General features: G+C 40.7%; 1 protein-coding gene across 4 annotated transcripts in view; it reads left to right on the top strand.

The window, feature by feature from the left end:
• Nucleotides 1-26,433, top strand: part of Arhgap26 (Rho GTPase activating protein 26) — a 462,007-nt gene that overhangs the window by 119,185 nt on the left and 316,389 nt on the right. For 3 of the 4 annotated variants that reach the window (XM_013020413.1, XM_013020414.1, XM_013020416.1), the window contains exons 5-10: nt 2,953-3,054; nt 9,523-9,633; nt 14,104-14,208; nt 15,552-15,681; nt 19,480-19,580; nt 22,158-22,252. In XM_013020413.1, the coding sequence (XP_012875867.1) occupies nt 2,953-3,054; nt 9,523-9,633; nt 14,104-14,208; nt 15,552-15,681; nt 19,480-19,580; nt 22,158-22,252 (644 nt within the window). The remainder of the gene's footprint in view (nt 1-2,952; nt 3,055-9,522; nt 9,634-14,103; nt 14,209-15,551; nt 15,682-19,479; nt 19,581-22,157; nt 22,253-26,433) is intronic. The other variant, XM_013020415.1, reaches the window with a different exon arrangement.

The following is a 26,433-nucleotide window of genomic DNA, read 5'->3' as shown; positions in this document are numbered from 1 at the left end:
CCTAACATCATAATCACTTCCCCTTCATCATCATCTCTATTACCACCATTCTCAGCATTGCCACTGTCCCCACATTACCTTAGTGTCTTATACAACTGGAAAACCAAACCTGAGCACAAGGGTCCTGTTTCATTTATAGGTAAGGAAATTGAGTCCTAGAGAGGGACAGTGATTCCTTTAGTAGAATTTAGCCCTACAGAATGAATTTTAGGATTTTAACTCCTTATCTACTTAGCCACCTCTCAGCAACCTTTCTGGAATGTAGATACTATGTTGTGTCCTGTGTATCGGAATAAAGCCATCCTTCCATCTTAAGAATACTACCTAAATCTTAGAGTTATTTTCATAGAGGTCTTTGTTTTTCAAGACAGAAGCTGCTTCCCCTTAAAAGTCCTTTCTTTGTTCTCAGGCTGGGTCTTGGCTTAAGTAGTTAGTCGTGCTTAGCAAGTAAAGGCTAATAAGCTCACACTCTAGTACCGCCAGCAGCAGCAGCAACAACCCAAACCAACTCTTTCCTTAACTTTGATAATCCTCTTGTACATGGATCATGGAGGCTTGAATTGCAAAAGTCACAGAATGAAAATAACTCACAGGTGTCTGAGCTTTTATCTATCATCTCTTTGCCTAGCTGGGCTATGCTAGCCTAGGGCTGTCCTTTTTGGGGTTGCTGAGGAAAGTGGGTGGAAGCTGATACATGTGGATATTAGTTGGACTTGGAGGATCTCAGCTTGAAGTTCTTGGTTGTGTCTAGGAACTCTCCTTAAATTTGAAATAATAATCTTCCTCTGGCTGTTTCTTCATTTGCTTCTGTATGTTGTATAAGTGGTGTATACGGTAGTATTTTAATGAAAATTCAGATCTGTAGAAATGGATTCACTTCAACTGAAAGTGTATATGATTATTCTTCCCAGTCTTAGGGCTTAGGATCTTGATGTGAAGCAGATAAATTTAGGAGCTTGTCATGGCTGCAGATGATGGCTTCTTGGTTCAGTCTTTGCCACAAGGCATTTTCACTTCCCTACTCTTGTCCTGTCAGGTATATAAGTCTTAGCTCATATCTCTTCCCCTTATTTGAGGTCTTTCCTGGGAACCTTAACTAATGACCCTTTGTCTCCACAGAGCTATTTCCTTTGTAGCATTTAGAATTGTGTGTAATTGTATTACTTATTTGTTTACTATTTGTGTTTCTCTTTCTACTAGAACTTTTCCGTGGTGAAGGCAGGGACAATATCTGTTCCATATTTCCAGAACCTGAAGTAGAGCCTAACACAGAGTAATTGCTCATTATGAATTAAGACAGATAGTTCTGAGTTTCCTTATTTGGTTGGAAAATTGTTTTGCTCTTATAGGCCTGACAGTTGCACAAAAATATTATCTGTGGGCTCCATGTGAATGAAAAGAAGGAATGATGCATGGGATTAGGATGTTTGAACATATTTGGTGGTCTAGAACCTACCATCACCCCTGGAATATGGAGAAGACTGGAACCACATCTCTAGTATGGTAGAGATCTTGGACATGGGAGGGGAGTTAGCCAGGGCTCAAATCCCAGCTCTGTCAATCTCTGTAACAGTTTGCAAGTTAACCTGCTTAGGTCTAAGTCTTTTTACCTGTAATATGGGGAATAGTAGAACCTCAGTAACTCAAGAGGTGGGGAACAGGGATTAATATATATGTTATTGTAATTTCTTTTTTAAAAACAATTTTTAACTTTTTTGTTTTGTGTGTCAATCATGGGGCTTGAACTCAGGACCTGGGTACTGTCCCTGAGCTCATTTTGCTTAAGGCTAGTGCTCTACCACTTTGAGCTACAGTGCTACTTCCAGTTTCCTGGTGCTTAATTGGAGATAAGAGTTTCACAGACTTTCCCGCCCAGGCTGGCTTTGAACTATGATCCTCAGGCCTTAGCCTCCTGAGTAGCTAGAATTACAGGCATGAGGCACCAGTTCCTGATTTTCTTTTCATTTTGAAGGCAATAATTTAGCACAACTCAAAGGGAGGATCCAATTACCAGAATCCTATTTCCTGACTGAAGTATTTTCACTTAAGTTTATACCCATCTAATCTTTGTAGGTAGATTTACTATATAGGCTGATCAAGTTTGTAGCATGCCATTGATAGTTTTTCTTCTATTATGATCCGTTGAACAGTTTTTCAATGGACAGGTTATGTTTATTGGATATTCTGTGCTTTCATTCTTATAAATCCTAGCCTTGGGCAATGATGTTGCTTCTGTTTTTTTTTTTTGTGGTTTTCTTTTTTGCTGGCATCAGTGGTGCCATCGTGAACACATTTGTGAAGAGACTGTTTATTTTCAGTTATTTCTCAATATAGAGAAATAACTTTATGTGGCAATTCTGCCCAATATGTGGTATTAAGGCCTCAAAGGACAGTGTGGTCTGTATGTGCAAGAGTGCTATTGGGACCCCTAAGGCTGGCTCTAGCTTGGTCTAGCTATAGAGCACTCAGACCAAGGAGAGAGCCTCCTTCCTCAGCACTGGCTTCATAGTAAAACTCCCTACTTGATGTAGCTGGGAACATCTGTTGTGTGGTAGAAACCACAAATTTAGGCCTCAAAGATCTTGCTTTTCGTCTCTCTTTTGTGGTGCTGGGAATCAAATCCAGGGCCTTATGCATGCTAAGCAAGTGCTTTACCACAGAACCATTCGCCTGCATCCAAGTGAACTTCTTGGAAAGTGGAGCCCTGGCTTTCCCACTGTTAAATACGGTGGCATTCACCTTGTCTGTTATTGTGCTGATGCCTGTAATAGACATAGGGCTGGGGCCTAGTAGTTACAATTGAGAGTAGTATTGTTTGAAGAGAAGGAGCCACCATATTTGTATGCTAAGGGAGTTATGAGGCCATGAAAAGCAGAGAAGTATGGAGAGACCACTTAATTTCTGTAATTTGTTACTCTTTTTCTTCTTCTCTCCCCCCCCCCTCTCCCCCAGGAAGCCAAAAAGAAGTATGACAAAGAGACAGAGAAGTATTGTGGCATCTTAGAAAAACACTTGAATTTATCTTCCAAAAAGAAGGAATCTCAGCTCCAAGAGGTAGGAAACTCGACAAATACCCTGAATAATGTATTCATTTTTCACATCGTGCTATGGATAGATATTGGTCAGGGTTAGAAGAGAACTTGGAATCAGGAACTTGATTCTAATACCTCATACACTGGCTGAAGACTTGATTGTCTTTGGATCACCTCATATCAATGGCTCCACAGCCTGCCAGTGGCAAGGAAGCCTGCTTCTGGCTAGGCTACTATTACCCAGGTGGGCAGCGCTCATTGCTAGATTGTGCCTCTTAATATCAAGCTGAAATTTGCCTTCCTTTTCTCTTTAGGCCTTAGTGTGGTACTCTGTTAACATACCTTATGATTCTTTGCCTTGTAGCAGTAACTTGGCAATGCTAGCATCTGGAACATTGTGCTCATCCTTTCTAATATTAACTTTTTGATTATTCCAATTTAATCTTTGTGTTTCCATTTTGAACAGTGTTTTACTGTCATACATATATTTTGTGCTTTAATAATCTTGTTTCAAGAAGATATTCTTAAATGTACATTGTGGTACATGACTATAATCCCATACTCAGTTGGCAAAGGCAGGAAGAAAGCAAGTTTGAGGGCATCTTGGCTACAGAGGGAGATCCTGTTTCAAAAATCCAGTGGGATGTAGCTTATTGTTAGAACACTTGTCTAACATATGCAAGGCCTTGGGTCCCATCCCCAGCAAAATCAGTCAATCAATCAATCTGGCTTTGAGTTCTGGATTTGCAGGGGGTTCTTTTTGAACCTAGTTCACTTACAAAGAAAAATTAGCTTTTTACTATTGGAGCCACAACCATTTTTAAATGTTGTTCATGGAGCTTTGCATGGTGAGGGAGGTTTTTCTAGGGGGCAGTTTCCTACTGGAACTCCAAATATAACTTTATTAATGCCATCTTGTTTAACTTCTTACAATGTAGCCATTTTGATGAGATGTGCTAAAGAATATTTGGCTTTCAGGCTAGCCTCCTTTTTATGTGTTTCTTTAGAGCATGTGTTGTGCCAGTAGTGTCAGATGGAAGCTCATGTGAAGACAGTTTGAGCCACAGGCTAACAGAGAAGGCACCTAAGAGATGGTGGTGTCTTACACATCTTCCCATAGGCATGTGCCATTTCAGAAGTCTTTGCTTTGAAATGCTTATTTAACCCAATTCTTTGAAGCTGAGGAAATGTAGCTCAGTGTAGAGTGTGCATTTGTGAGGCTTAAGAGTTTGATCCCCAGCACCACAGAAAACCCAAACCAAACCAAACACCCACACTAAAATCCTCTTCTTGGAGTAGGGTTAATGACCCTAACTGAACATGAAGGTATGACTATTGGAAGATGCATTGATCCTGATAACTATGTAATTTCACTTCTGCCTTGATAGCCTCACTTTCTACTTCTCCTTTAGTTGACATTTAGAGTTTGGCAATTAACCTATTTAAGGAATGTCTTTTGGAGCAGAGCTGCCATTAGGTAGTTCGGTCCAACTGTGCAGTTTCTCTATGTCAGAATGACAATGTGTTTTGAATTGAGTGTACAGAGCTGAGCAGGTATGTGGGTGAAGAAGGTATGGACTAGTACCTGTTCACATTGGGAGTCCACTGTGCAGTAGGTGTTCCCCGGAGACTACTGCTGACTTGGTCTGGATTGCTGAAGAAGGTACCTTGTCTCAAGATGTATCAGCAGTGGGTCACCTGGGACAAGTTATTCAGATTTTCAGCCTCAATCTCTTTCTTTACATATGAGAAGGTAAATTACAGTGGTTGCACAAATATATACTACCCCTTCTTTCTGTCCCCTGAACTCACACTGGATATCTCCATTCCTGTTCTTGAGGTAGTATAGCTGCAAGGACATTTTAAAAATTATACTCCTTTATTGTAGTCCTTTGTATTCCTGTTTTTTATTTATATATACTTTCTAGGACTTCTTGAGAGTGTGATTTGGCTATCAGTCTTTTTTTTTTTTTTACAAATTCTGTTGTGGCCAGATTAGTTTTAAAGCATTGTACTCAGTTATAGCTGAATATAAGTATTGTATTCAGTTATGAACTGAATATGTTATAAAAACGTAATAATGGCAACATACTAGTGATAACAACAATACCAACAGATGTTTGTCAAGTGCATATAATTTATGTCTCAGATACTGTGTTCAGCACTTTGCATCCAATCTGCTAGAATCTTCAGAATTGCTGGATAAGGTATGGATATGAGGAAACTATTTTACAAAGGAGGAAACTGAGGCTTTGAAATGTTCAGTAGCCCTCCAGTAGCTAGCTAATTCTAGCATGCCCAATTTGTTGTTCTTGAGGATCCTGAGACTCTGGGCCCTGCCAGCCATTAGTATGCTGTACCACTTTCCAGCTGATGAACTGGAGAGCGGGAGGAACTCTGGTGATTATCCACTGGAACGTCCTTGAATTACACCTGAAGGATCTGAGCTCTTCACAGAGGTCAAGTGATTTGCTCAAGGTGTTCCAGCTATTTAGCCATGATTTCCTTTACATTAATTTAAAAATCAGCATTATCAAGCAGCTGGCCCTTCTTTGAGGAAAGCTGCTACCTTTGATTGTCTAGAATTGTTTCCTGATTGTAGAGCTTAGAACAAAATGCTTTTCAATTTGAGCTTGTACCTAAATCCAAGGAGGTGGAAATAACAGGGCAGCAGTGTGTGACGACACTGCCATCTAGTGGATATTTAGTGCCTAAGAAGTTTGCCCCAAAAGCATTACATTCAACCAGTATTCATTAGATACTTTTGCAAAAATCTTTCAGGATATAGGTATGTTTGGGGGAAGGCTGAAATGGTTGCTATAGTCCTGGAGAATATCTTAAGAAGCACAGAATGTTGATGAGCCTGATAATGCCAGAAGGTTTAACATTTAAATAACGTGCATTTGTCTTGAGTGGCTTGAAAATACTTGGGCTGGGAATGTGGCTTAGTGGTAGAGTGCTTGCTTAGCATGAATGAAGTCTGGGTTCAATTCCTCAGTACCACATAAACAGAAAAGCCAGAAGTGGCTCTATGGCTCAAGTGGTAGAGTGCTAGCTTTGAGCAAAAGAAGCTCATGGACAGTGCGCAGACCCTGTGTTCAAGCCCAGGACTGGCAAGGCGGAGGAGGGGGAGGGGGAGGAGGAAGGGGAGGGGGAGGAGGGACTTGTGGCTGAGTATATATAAAGAAAGTAGGTTTGTTTAGCCTATGTTTTTGGAAGCTAGAAGCTCCAGCTTTAGTGAACATCCATTTCCTGTGCTGTACCACATGTTGGATGCACAGTGGTGGCGGGGGCATGTATGGTTACATGGCAAGACCACAAAATAGTGGAAGCAGGGATAGGCCAGTCTGGTTGTTTCACAATAACTTTCTTGAGAGAAGTAACTAGGGTCCCATAAAAAACTACTCATTCCCTTCTGGCTACAATGACCTCCTGTTAGGCTACATCTCTATTGCCGAATACTATCAAGTTGAGGACTGAGCTCCTTATACATCAACTTTGGGGCCACACTCCAGCCATAATGAAACCATAGAAGATGGTTGGCTAAGTGAGTTAGGATCTTTATTCCCCTCTCTTTTGTTTTGTTTTGTTTTGTTTGTGTCTTGAACTCAGGGTCTAGGCACTGTCTCTAAGCTGCCCCTGTCCCCTCAGGGATAGTGTACTGCCACTTGGGCATTATTTCCAGCTTTTTGGTGGAAAGTCTCACAGACTTTCTTGCCCAGGTTGGCTTTTGAACCACGATCCTCAGATCTCAGTTTCCTGAGCAGCGAGGATTACAGCCACTGGTGCCTGGCTCCCCTATGCAGATTTTAAGGATGTATCAAATCTTTGACCTTGAGCAAGCAGGATCATGGGAAGAGAAATGTACCATTCTGCTTGGAATATCTTTGTCTTCTTTGGAAATGTGTTGAGTTTCACATTTCTTCTCTGTGCTGATCACTGGAAACCTGTCTGTGTTGCTGACAGGGACAGATAGGGGTAAGATCATTCTACAGGTGTCTATTGAATTCTTACTATGGACCTGGTACTGGAAGACAATTAGAAAAATTAGAAAATGTGGCTTTATGTTTTAGTAGTTAGCACACAAGAAAGGAATAAATATGAATTGGACCTAGTGCTAAGGAAATGTGGGTGGTAAGTTAGAGATGCAACTGGGCAACCTATTTAGGACAACCTGGCTAGTAAATGTTTCTCTGAAGAGGCCAGGAAGGTGAGAATGTGGATAGAATCCTGGAGAGTGTTCTTCAAGTTGTGGGAATGTCATGAATGTAAGAATTATTGGGTCATGATACAGCCGAGAATAGGCTGCAATAAAAATGTATAAGTACATCATATTTCATTTAACATGTGTTTATTGGGCTATGATGTAAAACATTTTTTTACTGTGCCCTGATGTCAAAAGAAAAGGTATATATTTCCATGCAGAAGGCATGCTTTGCAAGGTGCGAGTAAGAGAGAGGTTGGAAGTTTTGGAGGACAGGAGAAGCGCTAGGATGGGACCTGAAAAGGGACAGGAGGCAGGATGTACATCAGGCAGGGGCTGATTTAGATTCTAGGGAGTCTTCTGGCTGCAGTGTGGAGACTGTGCCAGGACAGAAAAGAGCCTTTGCCAGGGATGAATGCTGGCCCAAGACAGGGCAGAGACTGCTGCCATTTGCTGAAGAGCTGCGTCTCTTCATAGGAACAACATCATGAACAGGGCATGTTTTCAACACACATCTTTTAGTCCATTTTATATTTGAAACAGCTTTATCTGAAATTAAGGACCATTGTTATTACTCCCCATTCTCCTGACAAGCAGGACTAGAGCACTGAGCTAGGCCTTTGAGCAGCTAGAAAACTCTAGAACCAGTTTGTACCAGGACAGTTCCAACTGAAGATGTAGCTTTCTTTCAGCTCTTTCATCACTGCCTTTATCACTAGAAGCGCTGTGTGGATTCAGAATGACCTCTTCTCCTACTTCAGTCTTAGCAAGTCAAGAGAGAATGTGTACGGTGTATGTATATGGGGTATTCAGGGGAGAAGATGCCCTCCTTACTATATGTGGGTCAGGTTTGCACTTCAAGAACAGTGGAGGTTGCCAACAACTATGTATCTTGGGCTGACAGAAGCCCAGGTGGAAGGCAGGTGTGTCAGCCTAGTTGTCTAAGCAGCCACACATAGAAGTGGGGAAAACAAGGACTTATGAAGCCCTGCCTCCAAATTAGGATCAATATCTCCTGGGGGAGGCTTTAGAAAACAACTCCATTCTGGCTTTTCTGTTACCTAGCAGTTGCTTAGCAGACCAGTCTCCTTGTAAGTTGTAAGACAGCTATGTAATGTGTTCAGTTGTGAGGAATTGACAGTGTCTTGGAATGTATACACTTTGGCCTATTTCATAGCATCTTGTATTTAACCAGAGCTGCCTTTTATTTATATGACTATTTGATCATCTGACTAGAGTTAATGCTCAGTGTTTTCAGTGCTACAAACTTGAAAGACTTTTGGGTCAGGAAAGTTGAATGACTGAATAATGTGGTTCAGGGTAGCAGACTACTTTTGGAATCATGTAAGTAAGGGTCTACCCCATGTTTTTGCTACAAGAAAAGCACAATGAAAGAAGTATTTGTTTGAGACCTTTGTCTTTGCTTTTTCCTAAGGAAAAACAGTGTTTTCAATGTAACTGCTTTCACAGAACCAGCTGCCATAGCCACAATGTGGAAATGTTAGGAGCTTGATGGTGAGGTCTGGCAGCTCTGCAGTGTAGCATCATGCTGTTCCACACATGCTTGTTTGCTGCTCTGGATCTGAGATCCCGGATCCATAGTTAATTATACCCATTGGGGTCCATCCTAGACAACCCCCCCCCATACAAGGTGATAAATGGCAGTCAGGGGAGCAATGAAATTGGCAACAAATCATGTATCATTGTCACAAAGGGTTTGGGATTTGTGTGAAATGTTGTGTTTGGGGGTTTCTGGTCTGCTACGAGCTTGCTTTGCTCATTTGGAAGAAAAGGATGAGGAAGATCCTACAGGCTTTCTGTTTTACTCAAAAAGCCTGCCTGCCATGGAATCTTGGTTCAAGTGAGGATTTTGGACAGGGGGGGAGTGGTAGTGGCTGAGTTTTATGGTTTAAGAATGATCATGGGTCTTGGAGGCAGATATACCAGAGTGGAAATTCTTTCTCTGCCTTTTACCAACTCCATGACCTAAGTCAGGTTAATGTAAGCAGGCTTCATTTTCTTCCTGAAAGCTAGACATAAGGATAATATCTCCTTTAATAGAAGTTACATAAAAATATTGAGGTTTAAATAAAATAATGTATATATAGCTATGGACATGGTATCTGGCACAAAGTTAGTGTTCACCTTACCTTTATCATCTTATGTCCAGATCATGTGTCTTGATTTGTTTTTAAAATTATCTCCATAGATTTTTTTCCTTGCTTGTTTAGTATTCTCTTTCAGTAATGATATATTTTTCATTTATATATTTCATCTTGTTTGTAGGCTGACAGCCAAGTGGACTTGGTCCGGCAGCACTTCTATGAGGTATCCCTGGAATATGTCTTCAAGGTGCAAGAAGTCCAAGAGAGAAAGATGTTTGAGTTTGTGGAACCTGTAAGTAGCTACCAAAGGATTAATGGTGTTCCTGTCCCTTCATTTCAGCTATCTTGTAGATTACACAGTGCTCTGTATCTTGTGCTCACACCCAGTGTTTGTCAGTTTGGCTTCCTGGGATTCTTCTCAGCAGCTGCTCCAGGAGCCCTTTGTGTGTGAAGATGGAGAATGGTGTGAGAACATTTAGAAGCCAAGTAATGCCAAAGAATGTGGGAACATCACCAGAATCTAGGAGAGGAAAGGAAAGATTCTTGCCTTATAGGATTGAGGAACCATAGCCCTACCAACATCTCAAATTAAACTTGTATTGAGTTTAGCCACCCTACTTTATACTTTTTACAGCAGCTCTCCCAAACTAACACAGCTACCAAGAGTTCATTATCCATGCAATAAAGAGCATAGCCAACAAAAGAATGAAATGAAGTACTGACTGGACTATGTAGGCCACACAACTCATGATTCTCCTAAACTCATCTTTAACAGGAGCATAATAATGGTGTCACTGGTGCCCATCAGTGTTAGTAGTTAATGCCAGTTATCTATGGGACAGTCTTAGCATGCAACTACTGTCGTAAACTGTTCTGTAAGAGAATGAGCGAGCAAGCGAGAGAGAGACAGAGGCAGAATCAGAGACAGAGAGAGAGAGAGAAAGAGAGCGAGAGGGAGAGGGAGAGGGAGAAGGAAAGCGAGAGGGAGAAAATTAAGAGTTAGAAGATTCGCTGTGGTTCAGGTCAGGCTGAGTAGGAAAAACCCAGAAAAGGACACAAGAGACAATGGGGGAGACACAGGAACTGCAGTGGGACACAAGGGTGGGAAAAGAGAGGAAGACACAAATACTGAGGAGGTAAGACTCACAGCAAACTCAGAGGAGGTGGTGAAGATGGAGGATGAGTCTTCCATACAACTAAGCAACTTCCATTATGTCAGGATTGAAAACACAGCCATGCTAGGGTGGCTTAAAGTCAGACTTTTCCCATATTCTGTCATGGTCCGCTCAGCAGAATCTTTGTGCCACTCTCATGATCTACCATGAGACTTGGCTTACTATAACCTCTTTTGATTAGATGAATGGGATAAAAAGGGCCCAAAAGAGAAAGAACCATGTACATCCTGGTATTTCCTAGGCTACTCCTACATTTGAATTATATGAGAAAGGAATTGTGGGAAAAAGCAAGAAGGTTAGGCTGTAATCACTATTTCCTAGGAAGATGAGAATGCCTCCTTCTCTGTATGCCCTCTTACACTCTTCCTTCCTGGAAACCACATAACACAGCAAAGGTTACGAGAGGCAGAAGCTGAGAGCTCTGTCTCCATCACTGAGCAGCTGTGATGCTCAGGGCTTCTGGAGCAGCTGCTGAGAAGAATCCAAGGAAGCCAGACTGACAAACATTCTGAATATATCAGAATGTGGCTTTATTTGGAAATAGGATCTTTACAGATGGAATCAATTTGAAATAATTAGCGTTAGAACAAGGTTTCAGCTTCATATAGTCAATGTGTCATTATCTGCAGTCCACATTGCTAGAAGCTTTGTATCTCAAGAATTAAAGGTTTCTGGCATGTGCAAGTGTATTTGTGCTTGTGTGTACACACAGAGAGATGTAGTAATACTTACATATACACATATAGTTGGTTTAATCCCAAAAGACTGAGTTTTCTCTTCTTCCTTAGAAAACTCAAACTGTATTTTCCTAGGGGAAAATATTATTCTAGTACTTGAAGTTACTTTCTAAGAAACAAATAAATTTGGTCAATGTGCATGGAGGATCCTTACAAAGCTGGAGGATCCCTTTAACTAAGACTAAGTACTCTGTACCAAGCAATTCAATAGGGTTCAATAGACTTCCTGCTACTTTCCTTTCTACCTGTAAACAATCAAATGCTAGCTGTTCCATAGGGATTAAAGCCAGGTCATTCTAGTTCTGCTATTACAAAGGTCGTATCTGAATATATTTCCATTTCTTCATCTGAAAAGACAGGTAAGGATAGTACCCATCCCTTGGAGATGCTATGAGGATTGAATGACAATATGGGTAAAGCATTTAGCACAGCACAAGACAACTAAGCACATATCAATTAAGACCACTGATATTATTTCATCTTCTCCCTCCATGCAATCTAATGGTTCCAACTGTTCCGTGCAAAGGATATCATGGAGGCTGGTTCAAATACATATTATGAGTATCTTTACATTTCAGAACTGGGGTGGACTTAATAATACTCTGAGGGCTGGGAAGGTGGCTTAGTGGTAGAGCGCTTGCCTTGCATGCATGAGGCCCTGGGTTCGATTCCTCAGCACCACATAAGCAAAAGGAAAAAAGCCGGAAGTGGCACTGTGGATGACGTGGTAGAGCACTGGCTTTGAGCTCAAGAGCTTAGGGACAGCACCCAGGCCCAGAGTTCAGGCCCCACGACCGGATCCAAAAAAAAAAACAAAAAACACAAAACAACAACTCTGAGAACCACTGATCTCAGATTAGCCTTCCACTAAAAGAATATAGTTGTACTTGCCCACCCTTACCCACCCATGTCTGTACTTGTATCCCCATCAACAGGGGGCCTTGCTGAGAGTAACTAATGGGTACCAGAACTGCAGGTACCAAACATCTACTAGCTACACATACCTATCTACATCACCTATCTGCACATACCTCTGATGAAGTTTACTTTGTAACCTATGCTCAACAATGATAGTTATAATAAGGTAGACCAACTGGAACACATACTATAATAAAAGGTTATTTGGTCTATCTACATCACCTATCTGCACATACCTCTGATGAAGTTTACTTTGTAACCTATGCTCAACAATGATAGTTATAATAAGGTAGACCAACTGGAACACATACTATAATAAAAGGTTATTTGGTCTATCTGAGAGTATCTCACTCTACAGCACTCACCCTTGAGAGGAAGTGAGGGGTTGATACAGCACTGTAATGTGGTGTTAGGTTTCTACATAAATGTTATGTGAACACAAGCACTGCATTATCACTAACAGCCTTATAACCAAGATGGCTACCAAACTCCCAAGTGGCTAAATGGGCAGGCGTTATATATGGCGTGGATTTGGTAGACAAATTGATGATTCAAATTCCAGGCAGGATGAAGAGAGACAGAACTAGATGTCATACTACCAATCAGTGTTTGAGTTCTTTTGCTGAGTGTTGACTTAATTTAAAACTTAGGAACTGCTTGCTTCTGGAATTTTCATTTGATATTTCTAGACCACAGTTGAGGTGGGTAGATGAAGTACCATGGAAAAGTAGAAATTAGCATTATCCCCCTGTACCCAACCACTGAAGCCACTGACACCTCGAAGTTGAGGTATTCCAAGACAAGAACCTCCTTTGAAAAGTGAAGAAAACATATCAGAATCCTACATTTAGGGTCTCAGCTAACTCACTTAAGTTTACAGTCCTTATCCTGATTTGAGACTGGAAATTTCTTTGCATAGCTCTCCAGGTAGCTTACTAAGTGATTGAAAGATATCTGCAAGTGCAGGTATGTTGTACTGTTTAAAACCCTCTGGTACTTCTCTAGTAACCATCCTCATCCATGCTGCTACTTACTGCTTGCTACCTTGGCTAGCTCCCCACTATTGACATCTTACATCCCCAGAGAAGTTGTGTGCTCTTCACAGTGGCTGGGATGTCAGCATTTTTCATAGTCACTAATAAACACATGATTTTAGATCTATGAAGATTACCGTAAAACAGATAGGCTCTATTAATATTGGCACCTGATTCATTTGCTTATAAAACAATATTTTTATTTGATATTAGAACAAGTAGAGCCAACTTCACGTTCAGTGTTGGTGTCAGAGAAAATCCTATTCTTGCTGTTAGAGGTGAGTAGGATGGAAGGGAGCAGTCATAGCATTTTCCTGTTGAGGTCCAGAGATGGTACAGCCTCCAGTCACAGCTTTGCTTGGGATTCGTTTCCTGATGTCAGGGCAGGAGTTCTAATGCTGTCAGATAGAAGGGCTTCAAACCATGATTTTCAGATCTCAGCCTCCTGAGTAGCTAGGGTTACAGGTGTGAGCCACTGACGTCCAGATACTTAATGTTTTTTGAAACTAGAAGATCTACCAATGCTTGCTCCCCATCTCCTATGAGAATTTTATTTTGTAGAAGATAAATGATCTTAGAAGGTCGTGAGGCTTACTGGGTAAGCATGTGGATATTGGTGCTCAGATGACCTGGTTTCAAATCCTGATGCCACTTCCAGTGTGTTTTGGGGGAAATTATTTAATCTTTCTGAATCTGCTTCCTTATATTAAAGATGGTCACAGTTGTATTTAGGTCATAGTTTGTTGTGATTATCCAGTGAGACAGAACAGGGTCCCTTGCTGGCAAAAACATGTTATTCAGTACCTGTTAGCCATTATTATTACTCTATTCTAGACTTTTAAGTCAGTATTGGAAACTTAGATGCAGCTATCTAATAATGCTTCTTCTATCATCACAGCTACTGGCCTTCCTGCAAGGACTTTTTACTTTCTATCACCATGGTTATGAACTGGCCAAGGATTTTGGCGACTTCAAGACACAATTGACCATCAGCATACAAAATGTGAGTAAATGTAATGACAGGCTTCGTTTCTGTAGTCAAGGGCAAAAAAACCTCAGGTGGGGGTACCTTATAGCTCACTTGTGTGGGTTGGAGCTAGGTGGGAAGGATGAGTCCTTCTTGGATTCAGAAGGCCACTGGGGCAGGCATTTCTAGAGTTGTTGGTGGTTGGGGCTCAGACCATCATCCTCTCCATCACTTCAAAGCACTATTTATATTTTCATAAGTGCTGCTGATTATGTTTTAAATTTGTTGTAACAGAGTCAGGATTTCCTTTGGCAGTTGAAAGCCAACCTCAGCCCAACCTCCCTTCTGTGCATCTGCTACCTGGTCACTTGGGACCCTAGGGTGTATGTCCAGGGGATGGAGCAGGACACAACCTCTGGCTGAAAGGATGTGCTGTTGTGCAACTCTCAGAGAGGTGGCAGGAAATCCAGTCCGCGTGGTTCATCCCTAGTCTTCTCTTATAAACTTAGGACCATTGGGTGCTCAGAATCTTGCTTTGGAGTATTTTGGTAGCAGCTACTGGGGTAAAGCCATCTTCTCTGTGGAGTTGGCCACATTGGGCTTTGTGTTGTCTCTGAATGCTCTTGTATAGGAAATGGATCTGGGTGTTTCTTGTAGCATGAATGTGTGGCCTTTACAAGTCTGGGACTCACCTGCTTCTTGGTGTCATATCAGAAATTGAACATTGCAGTGTTAGAAAAGTTTTCACAAAACATCGCTTTCCCTCAGGCTGGCTTCTTCTGGAGGCTGACTCTGAAATTAAGAGCCATGCAATTGAGGTTTACTGGAGCAGGGTTGGGAGATACTGACAACTAGGACCCTGTGAAAGGGAGGGTGTGAGGTGGGCTCCGTCAGTGGTGGGAGTCATAGAGGGGATCCTTGGGGGCCAGGTGGATATTAGGGCACAGACTACCCTGGATGAAGGGGTGACTGTGTGTACCACTAAGTGTACCACTACACCAAGCTTTTCTTTTAAATCACCAACTCCCCTTTGAGGAGGAACCTGTGATCCATCAATGAACCACATTTCTTGCAGTTGGAGAAGTGAGGAGTACAGTCCTGAAGATGGGCAGGCCTTGGACCATCTGAGTCAAGTGACCCTAAGATCATCTTGGTCACTATAAGTAAGGCTTGGGAATTTGCATTGTGTACAAGTTCTCTAGATGTTTGGCCATGAGAGTTTGAGTTATTCAGGTATAATATTGTAAGGTCCAAGAATACTTACAAGGGAATATTTGCCCACTTTGAATGTCCTTTATTTAGATAAAAGAATACTATTAGGTTGGTCTTCAGAAGTATTAGAAGTTTCTTCAATTTGAGTCAAATTCCTTTCATCCTAGACAAGAAATCGCTTTGAAGGCACTAGATCAGAAGTGGAATCACTGATGAAAAAGATGAAGGAGAACCCCTTGGAGCACAAGACCATCAGCCCTTACACCATGGAGGGATACTTGTACGTGCAAGAGAAACGTAAGTGCTCTGCCTACCGGTGGCCAGTATGCTTAGACCTCAGTAGAAGGAGAGTGCATTAGGCAGTGCCTGGCTTCCTGTACCGAGTCTCAGCCTTCCTGGGAGAGTGCTAGTCATTCTGTGGTGAAGGTTCTAAAGGGAAAAGGATATCCACAATATCTTATGGACCTCTCAGTGACCTATTCTATTTGCTTTGTGCCTGGGAATTGCCCCTGTACCCTAGAATTCCCTTAGGCTTGGTGGTTGCTCCTTTTTCCCTAGTGACTCTTCAGCATCCTTTGCTCTTCCAATGGCTGTATACACCTTGCCCTGAACATTGTAGCCTTGAAAAGATCTTTTGTGCTACAAGATTTTGTATGTTGCAAACAGTCATGGCTTGGACCTCTTTCCCATGGCTTGGACCCTTCCTTTCTTCAACTCCTTTCATGCCAACACTGAATATTATGAAAAGTACAAGGAAAAGCTCATTTTGAGAGCCAGGAAGAAACCCATTTCCCTGATGATGATGAGACAGGTGCTGTTCACATGGAGTTGGTAATAATGACTCACAAGTTCATGCCTTAGGCCTAGAGACAGGCTTTATGGTGGATCTTTGTGATTTAGGGTACCACTTCCAGGTTTAATTGATACATGCTGTGCTACAAATGAAAGAAACAGATCCCCCCACCTTAATTATAGTTCTCCTAGTATGTCCCACCTTGCTTTCTATTTTCGTGTGTGTGTGTGTGTGTGTGTGTGTGTGTGTGTGTGTGTGTTGCTTTGTAGCCCAGGCTGACTGTCAGTTACTCCTTCCTCTGTACCCTTAGTATTGGGAACATAGGCATGTACCACCACACCCAGCTTTTTCATCATGTTTAATTAATAGGGTACACTGCTCTTTCTGCAGGTTTTGAATTTTTTTCATGTCCCTTCTGCTAGGCAGGGCTTATAAGATGACTTCACTCCTTAAAGCTTCCTGATGGAAGAGAATAGAATATTTTGTTTCAGTGATTGTTATACTTAGGGCTTAGTAACACATTTGCTTGAACGTATTGCTGTAATAAAGGCTTTATGTTCCTATACTTACAGAATGAACTGAAGTGGAAATCAACTCAGTTCTGGTCCTTATTTTGCCTTATTAGGGGATCCTTTCAGCAAAGGTTTTGAGGTCATCTTGAAAACAAATCTTCAGGAATGTAAAGATCTAGTTCACTTTCTGCTCATAATATTACTGTTACTCACTACAAGTATAAAATCAGTATTGCTTTTCTTATACTCATTACTTGATACCATTTTGTTCAAACACTTTCCATGATTTGACATTAATATGTTGATTGTAATTAGGCCCATTATTTGGTTCTTTAACATAGAAGCATGGGACATTTCATAAGGATACAGCTTTTTTATGACTTAAGATTTTGGAACTTACTATTTTTGAATAATTTCAGACTTACATTAAAGTTGCAAGAATGGTAAAAGGATAAACTATATAAAATGGGCCCAGATTCCCCAAATTCTAACATTTTGTCTCATTTATTTATTTTTTGGTGAGATATACACACATGTGTATGCACACATGTACACTTACATTTTTTCCTGAACCATTAGGAGAATTGTATATCTGTGTTCCTGTAATTCAATGAGTTGGATATTTTCCTCCTCTCTAAGACAGTTCCACCATGTAGCACTGACTAACCTTGAACTTTGGAATCCCTTTCATCTCAGCCTTCTGAATGCTGGGATTTCAGGGATGTGCCATTGTACCCAGCTATTCAGTTAATATGTCTTCTTTTTTTCTTTTTTCTTTTTGGTCCAGTACTGTTCTTGAACTCTGAGCCTGGGCACTGTCCCTGAGCTCCTTTTGCTCAAGGCTAGCACTCTGCCACTTGAGCCACAGCACCACTTCTGGCTTTTTCTGTGATTAATTGGAGGTAAGAGTCTCATGAACTTTGCTGCCCAGGCTGGCTAAGAACCACGATCTTCAGATCTCAGCCTCCTGAGTAGCTAGGATTACAGGCATGAGCCACAGGCGCACAGCTTCAGTGATTATTTCTAAAGAGGATAAAAACTACACCCAGGAAACTGACTGTTTACACAGTATTTAAACTACATATCTTGTTTCATTTTTGCCAGTTGTCCCGGTAGTGTCCTTACACAACACTTTGTTTTCTCTATTGTCGACATTCATGCTGCCTAGCTTTAGTCTCTGTTAATCTAGAATAGTGCCTTAGTTTTCCTTTGTTTTTTATAACATTGACACTTTTGAGAACACAGTACAGTTCTTTTTTTGACGTTTCTTTAACATGGATTTGTCTGATGTGTCTCTGTGATTTTAGATTTAGACGTCTCCATCCTAATCTTACCTATGTGTTCTTTCTGGGGGCCAATCCAGAGGCATGTGGTGTCCAGCAGCTCCTCTAGGGTGATTTTTTTAAATCACTCACTCAGGGTCTCTAATACCTGGTTACTAATACATATTTTTTTCTAATATATCATCACTATTTTCCCTTTTAATTGAGTAGCAAATCTGTGGAAGATATCTTAAGATCATGTAAATATCCTTCTTCTTGTTGGACACTTTGCCCTCCATAGACATAGTGTTCAGTGATGATCTTTGCCTGAGTGAGTCTTTCCTACCATGGCTGCAAAACTATTTTCCAGCAACATCTCTCCCTCCATATATACTAGCTGGCGTTCCAAGGGCTGTAAGGAAGTATTCTCACAGCTCTTCCTTCCTCCCTCTTTCCCTTTTTATCTGTCTATCCATCTGTTATCCTTCTGTCCATCCTTGTATAGTGCCACTGCAATGTAAACTTATGATTCACATATTATTCAGTAGGCTACCCATTAGATCTTGATGCTCAAAACCACCCAGAATACATTTGGGTAGTTAGTATTTTCAACTGTTTTCTCTACTCCAATGTAAATACTTACATCTTGCTTTTTAAGCTAATTAAAATGACAATAACACTTGCAGCTGGCAGCTGTGCGATATTATTATTAATTATTAAAAGGCTGCTGATTCTCTGACCACGTTTTTTAAAACTTGGACCATTCTGCTTGTGATCTCTAAATGTTGATTGAGGTTCTTTAAGGCTAATTATACCTATTTCCTCTAATAATACTTTGATGTTCAAAATAAAGTAAGTGGTCAGGCACTGAGTAAAATCAAAGATCCTGTTGGACCTCAAGTATATGCCACCTTCCTTTTACTAAGGCATAATTTTGAGAGACAGACTGCTTAGATTGTATCTGGGCATTTATAGTTACTTCCATTGTGCATCTCTTCTTTGTCTGAAGTTTCCTTGTCTGCTTTTCATATCTTTTTCATTTATATTAAGGTAAAAACTGGGCGTTTAGAAGTAGGTCTGTGCACAGAGTCAGCAAGCAGCTGTGTAGGAAGTGTGATGTCATCATCCCAGGTGGGGATGGTGGCAAGGAGCCTTTCTGTGTTCTTGCCTCAGTCATCTCACTCCTGCCAAGGGAGAGAACGGAAACTTCAAACAGAGATTGATGATGGGAACATGAACTAATTTCCCCAGGGAACCTCCACTTCCCTTATATTTTAAGATTCACTGGATATAGCATTAGTGGGAAATAGTGCTCTTGGGTCTCTAGGGGGAACCTTGGTTTGGTTCCATTTCCAGCCTGTGGGATGTGATATCTATTTCAGCCTTGCTGATGTGGAGAATACATTGCTTCTAAAACAGGGCAAGGGTGGATGAATATTATGGGCTGTGGGCTATGTTGTCTGCAGTTAACAAGGCACAGCATTCAGTAGATGTGTATAGGTGTTTAATGGGTAATGTCACCTTTCAGGTCACTTTGGAACTTCTTGGGTGAAGCACTATTGTACGTACCAGCGAGATTCCAAACAGATCACCATGGTTCCGTTTGACCAAAAATCAGGAGGAAAGGGGGTGAGTTCACTTTTAAAATTTCACGCTTGATTTTGCTTGGCTAATATTAATCACGATTATATGTATAAAGAAACAGTTCCAATGTTTCCCTGAAAAAGTTTCTTAATTTTTATGTACTGGTTTTATGAGGCCCCAAAGAAAACTAAAATAATTATTCTTAGCTCTAAGTTATGTTAGGAACTACAACCAAGAGTAATTTTTGTATTTCATATGTATGTGGTATTAAATGTATCAAATGGTTATAAAATGCTAAATAGCTGTATGTGACATCATCGTGTGTGACCTCATTATGTGAGACTGGAAGATGTCAATTACTTGGTCCCTGGAGACCTGCCAGTTGGCAGTTTAGCTGACTCAGAATCCTGGCCTCTTCCCTCTCTCAAACTCTTTCTTGTTGCATGTTGCCTCTTACTCTGGCCTTCTAGCCATACTTACTTCCCTTGTGTTTCTCCAAGACTCAAGGACCATGACCAGAGGACTTTTTCCCCTGCTTCTCTCTACTTCTTGTTCCTTTCTCATCTTTATTTATTTATTTATTTATTTTTACCAGTACCAGGACTTGAACTTAGGACCTTACACTCTCATTTGATTTTTTTCACTTAGGAATGATGCTCTTCCATTTGATTCATACTTCCAGGCTGGCTTTTTTTCTGGAGATAGATTTTTTTTTTGGACGTTTCTGCCCAAGTGGCTTCAAACTATAATCCTCAGATCTCAGCTTCCTGAGTAGTTAGTATTATAGGTATGAGCCACAGGCACCATCTGGCTTTTATTTTCATTTCTTGTGAATCCTTCTCATCCCAGGTCAAGAGAATTGTCCCCAATTTCCTGAACACCTCATATCCCTTTCATTTCAGCTTTTTAGCACAGATTCATCCTTTCTCTCTCCTTCCCTTATTCCTTTCATGCTATTTGTCATGTTGTCATGGAAAATTACTGATTGGTTATTCTAGGTTGCAGATTCTTCTTGTAATGGTGAAGGCAGAGAGAACTTTATTATCATGCCAGTTAAAAAAGAACCTGTATGGGCAATTTAGCAATTGTCTCTGATTTTCCTACCTTCTTAGAAGGTTGGGTACAACTTGGTTTGGGTTTAGTGATGAGAACATTTGTATGTTCACTTTCAGTCTGGTTTGTTGGTCCAAAGCAATTTTTATTTAGTGCATTCATATATCTTACTAAGTGGAGAAAGAACAGTTTTCAATATGAGAAATTAATCTTTTCTTTTTATCAAAGGCAATAGATGTAAGGCTTGAGAATATAAACTGTTACTTCACAGGTCTTCAGTTTTGGTGTGCTATTCTGTTATCAGTGGGTGGCTAGAGGTATCTTCTGGAGTCTTATTTCCATTATTTCAGCATACCAGTCAAGCTTGTTGATTTCTCCCCTTTAGCTTAGAAAAATGATTGGCAAAGGCAGGAGAAACAGAAACCCTAACAAATTCTGAAGTGTCAGAAAGAGAAGACATCAGGACAGCTGCTTTGGTGTTTTTAGGCATTAAATTAGTGCTATAAGGTAAAAATCTTCACATTCCACATAGTGGAAAACTTCTCAGCCATGAAAAGAAACAGACTCTTAATGTGCACAATATGGGTAAGTCACAGAAAGGTTATTTTTAACAAAAGATGTCAAACAGAAAACAGCATATACTGTGTTGTTTTATTTATATCAAATTGTAGAAGATGTGAACTAATTTATACTGACAGAGACCAGATTCATTGACCACTTGAGGTTGAGTTGGGCAGAAATAGATTACCAAAGGATATAAGAGAAGTTTAAAGATGATAGAAATGTTTTTACGGCAGATGTGGTTACAGTTTTCATGGGTTCATACATATGTCAAAGTTTATAAAATTTTACACTTTAAACACATGTGCTTTTCACATAGTATGTATCAATAAAGCTATTAAAATATATTTATTGAATACCTACTTTATCTGGGATCTGGTTAGCTTCAGGAGACACTAGAGTAAGCAAACATACATAGTTTCTGTTCTCAGGAACTCACAATCTAATGGGGGAGGAAGACTATTTTAATCATCAGCCAAGTCAGTGGGCAGTTTCAGCTGTGAGTGGTGGTATGATTCCTGAAGCTCTGCAGGGGACTGTGTTATCAAACCCACAAATCAAACCTGACTAAAACAGTATCAAACTGGGTACCAGTTTGCTCAGGCCTATAATCCTAGCTACTCAGGAGGTTGAGATCTAGGATCACAGTTCAAAGCCAGCCTGAAAAGGTGTCTGTGGGACTCTTCAAGTAACCACCAAGAAGTCAGAAGTGGATCTTGATTCAAGTGGTAGAGCAGCAACTTTGAGTGAAAAAATTAAGCTACAGTGCTTAGGCCCTGAGTTCAAGTCTTAGCACTCCTTCTAATCTCAGGTCACACTCACACACCCAAACACTCACACATGCACATTCAACAGGCCAAGTCCCATGGACATGCTGTGCCATCATGATCCATCAGTCACTAAGGATATTTTCCTCTTAATTATAACAGGGTTTCCAAAGTATAGTTGTAAGAGGCTTTTGCCTCCACATTCTTGGCCTCAACTTGATAGTCTGCATTTTCCCACCAGGGAGAAGATGAATCAGTTACTCTCAAATCTTGCACACGGAGGAAAACTGAATCTATTGAGAAGAGGTTTTGCTTTGACGTAGAAACAGTAGACAGGTGAGTAGCTATCACATTTTATCAGGACCAAATATTACAGAATATGGATTTCTTTCCTTTTCCTTCTAGTCATAGCAAGTCAATTTCTCCCTCCCTTCTCCAACTCTACTTGTATTCAGTTTGCCTTAGGCTTTAGGCCGTTGTGGATTTGCAAGGTATGTACAATCCTCTCCCCCCCCCCTCCCGCCCCCTTACACACCATCTTTCAGATTCATCACTGAGCACTGTGTCTTGTTTTGCCTTCCATGCTCAAGAATGTGTTATGTCTCCAGGAGGTGGGCCTTTAAAGAGAATGGTCTCAATTTAATGTGATTGAATCAGACATTTTATTTTTTTTTTGGGTCCAGTCGTGGGGCCTGAACTCTGGGCCTGGGTGCTGTCCCTCAGCTCTTCAGCTCAAGGCTAGGGCTCTACCACTTGAGCTACAGCACCACTTCCGGCTTTTTTCTTTTTTGCTTATGTGGTGCTGAGAAATCAAACCCAGGGCCTCATGCATGCAAGGCAAGCGCTGAGCCACCTTTCCAGCCCCTGAATCAGACATTTTTATTATTTAAAATTCAAAAAAAAATTATTGCAAGCTGGGCGCCAATGGCTCATGCCTGTAATCCTATGGCTCATGCCTGTAATCCTAGCTACTGAGGAGGCTGAGACCTTAGGATTACAGTTCAAAGCCAGCCCAGGCAGGAAAGTCTGTGAAACTCTTATCTCCAATAAACCACCAGAAAACCAGAAGTGGTGCTGTAGCTCAAGTGGTAGAGTGCTAGCCTTGAGCTGAAAAGCTGAGGGACAGTGTTCATGCCCAGAGTTCAAGTCGCACAAGCGACAAAAACAAAAACAAAAATTATTGCAGTGGTTCAAAAAGAATTGGATTGGGAGAACTTTTGCTCAAATAATTGAACAAAAGGAGTTTTTAATTACAGTGTTTTACTTATTGCTCTCTGGGTCTACCTAGACATCAAATCAGTTTTAGAAAATCAGTCTTAGAGAGTTGTGTGTTGTATTTCTCAAGATTTGTAGTGTTTCTCATTAAGTTGTACCATTTTATGGTGTTAAGCTAGTTTGACAAGATTCCAATTCTTTGAGACATTTTACTTGGCAATGGGTTAATTCTTTTAATGAAACTCATGTGCTAAGCTTATTTGAGCTGCCTATACAAGATGAGCAGTCTTAGCACCAAGATTCATAAGTCTCAGCCTGATAACTCATTTAATGTCATTTACTTTATTTCATTACAAAAAGCCACATCATTTTGTGAAGCCAGTACTTATACCCTTCCATCCCTGGGATGACTGTTGCCATTTTCTCAGCGCTAAGTGGTCCTGAACTGAAATCTCCTGGGATGTGCCTCTGTGCTTCTCTACATCCTGGGTATGGCAAGTGTCTCCTCCGCACACTAGACTTGCTGGAGATTGCGTGTCCTTTTAACCTAAATCACAAACTGCCTTTTTTTTTTTTTTTTTTTGGTCATGGGGCTTGAATTCTGGGCCTGGGTGCTGTCGCTGAGCTCTTCAGCTCAAGGAGAGTGCTCTATCACTTGAACCACCATGCCACTTCTGGTTTTCTGGTTGTTAATTGGAGATAAGAGTCACAGACTTTTCTGCCCAGGTTGGCTTTGAACCTAGATCCTCAGATCTCAGCCTCCTGAGTAGGTAGAATTACAGATGTGAGCCACTGGCACCCAGCCCAAATTTTTAAAGCAATTTGGTGATTACATTTCAAGAATCCTTTTTTTTTTTTTGGTGCTGGTCCTGGTGTCTGAACTAAGATCTGGGCCGTGCGCTGTTATGCTCAAGACTATTGCTCTACCACTTGAGCCACAGCTCTACTATTGGCTTTTGGGTGGTTAGAGATAAGAGTCTCATGGACTTTGCTGCCCTGGCTGGCTTTGAACCATGATCCTCAGATCTCAGCCTCCTGATTGGCTTGGATTATAGGCATGAGCCGTCAGTACCTGGCCTGGAGAATCTACTTTTAATTTTTCTACTTAAGTCCTTTTAGTTTGTATCTCAAAACTAGACCTTTTCTCTGTGCATCTATCATACTTCCATATTGACTTCTACACAATTTCTGAAACCGTATCTCCTTTGGCATCATCTTTTTTCAGAACTGGTTCAGGTAGAGGTGTTAAGAGCTGAACCACTGAAAACCCCTGAGCTATTCTGAACAAATGTCTTTGGCTTTTTGTCAAAAGAGATTTTATTACTTCTAACATCAACAATATAAAGTTCATAAAAATCTTTTTTATTTCTTTAATCTCAAACCCCAAAACTTATATAGATCAAGGTATCATATCCATCAAATGAACATGGTGGTTCTTTGAATTTCCCTTTAGATTCCTTTTGAAATTCAATTTTAGAACTCCAACATTAAGAATATGGCATGGCTTTAAGTAAATGTCTGTGGCTTGTAACGTTCATGGCTTGATTAGACAACTTGCTCTAAAGGAGACTTATTTTCTTGAAGATATACATTATGGAAATTCATTTGTTATAAGAAATTCATGTTGAGACTGGGAAGGTGGCTCAGTGGTTGAGTGCTTACCTTGCATCCATGAGGCCCTGGGTTCGATTCCTCAGTACCGCATAAACAAAAAAAGCTGGAAGTGGTGCTGTGGCTCAAGTGGTAGAGTGCTAGTGTTGAGCTTAAATGCTGAGGGACATTGCCTAGGCCCAGAGTTCCAGCCCCACGACTGGCAAAAAAAAAAAAGAAAAAAAAAAGAAACTTGTGTTAAAGTCTTTTATGTGGAGTTAGGGTCTTTATAGAAGTCATCAAGTTAAAATGCAGTCATTATGACACGTCTTAATTCACCATGAGTGTATTCTCATCAGAATGGAATCGTAAAACCTGAGTCTGATGTGCCCATAGGAAGAATGCCCTTGAACATGAGGCAAAGATCAGAATGATGGTCTATAGGCCAGGAAATGTCAGATTGCCTCAGTCTCTCCAGTATTAGGAGAAAGGCAAGGATCAGCTTCTCCACAGGCCTCAGAAAGAACCAATCTTGCCAACCTAGACTTTGAAGGATAGTTTATATTGGTTATCTGACTTGATTGAACATTTTTCCCTCAAAGAGTGTCTGCTCTTTTTCTTTTTGAGAGGATTTAATGAAAATTTCTCTTAAATTTAATGTAAAAGTTGCCCTTTGTGGTAGTGGTATGTGACTTTGTAATTCTTGCCCATGTCTCTGTTCAGTCAGTCTGAATACGTAAATCCACAATGCAGTATCTCAAGGACATTAATGAACACATGCAGGGAAAATACTTGTTTAAGCCAAAGCATCATGATGGTAAGGATTTGCCAGCATTTCTAGATTGTTTTATTTTTAAGGAATTTCTCACAGATGTAAGTGACACATCGATATTTTCTCCTGAATGCTTTCCAGGAGGGGCCACCACACTATATGGAAAGTAAGAGAAACAGAAAGCTTCTTTTGATTCACAGAATCAGTGTAGTCTCTTGGGAGGTAATGTTTATACTTGGAGAAAGGAAATCATTAGAATCCTTTTTTTTTGCGGGACTAGCTGACTCTGACAGGAGTTCATACATTTGAAATACTTTGCTGTGTTAAATCCTCTTCTCCAGCACTGATCCTCCAAAGGAGCCCAAAGAAGAGCTTTGGGCAAAGGCAGTAATAGTTGTTGTCTTCCTGGGCTTACCTCTGTGGAATGCATACATAGCCCATAGTCAGACATGTATTCAAGCAGCTTAGGTAAAACTACATAAGTAGGGCATTCTAGCGAGCTTGGTGAGCCAGAACATGATGGGGAAATGCAACAAGTAGTAAGGCTCCACCCTTCCACTCTCATAGCATCACTGAATATCCTGGATGCATTTCCTTCCTCTCTTCCTGTCTTGTATATTGAACAAGTCTAAAAGCTAGACATGGGAGATACTTCTTTGGTTAGTAGAGATACTGTACTTATGAAGCACTGTGAATCTCTTGGTCTTTCTTAAAACCCTCTTATTTTCTTTCATGTCAATCTGAATTTCTTTCTTTGCCAGCTTTCCTTGAATAGGTAATAGCTTTCCTCTGAGCCAGTGTCAATATAGTAGGACATCTGCTGTCAACTTTGTCCTCTTCTTCCCAACAGATAGCTTATATTTGCACGCCAATGACCTCTTTGTGTTGACTGTCTGAGTGTTTACTTAAGTGTATTTTGTATATACCCATTCAATTCCAA

Source organism: Dipodomys ordii, unplaced genomic scaffold (genome assembly GCF_000151885.1).
Source record: "Dipodomys ordii isolate 6190 unplaced genomic scaffold, Dord_2.0 Scaffold50, whole genome shotgun sequence".
NCBI classification, from domain to species: domain Eukaryota; kingdom Metazoa; phylum Chordata; class Mammalia; order Rodentia; family Heteromyidae; genus Dipodomys; species Dipodomys ordii.
This window is presented reverse-complemented; position numbering and strand designations above follow the sequence as displayed.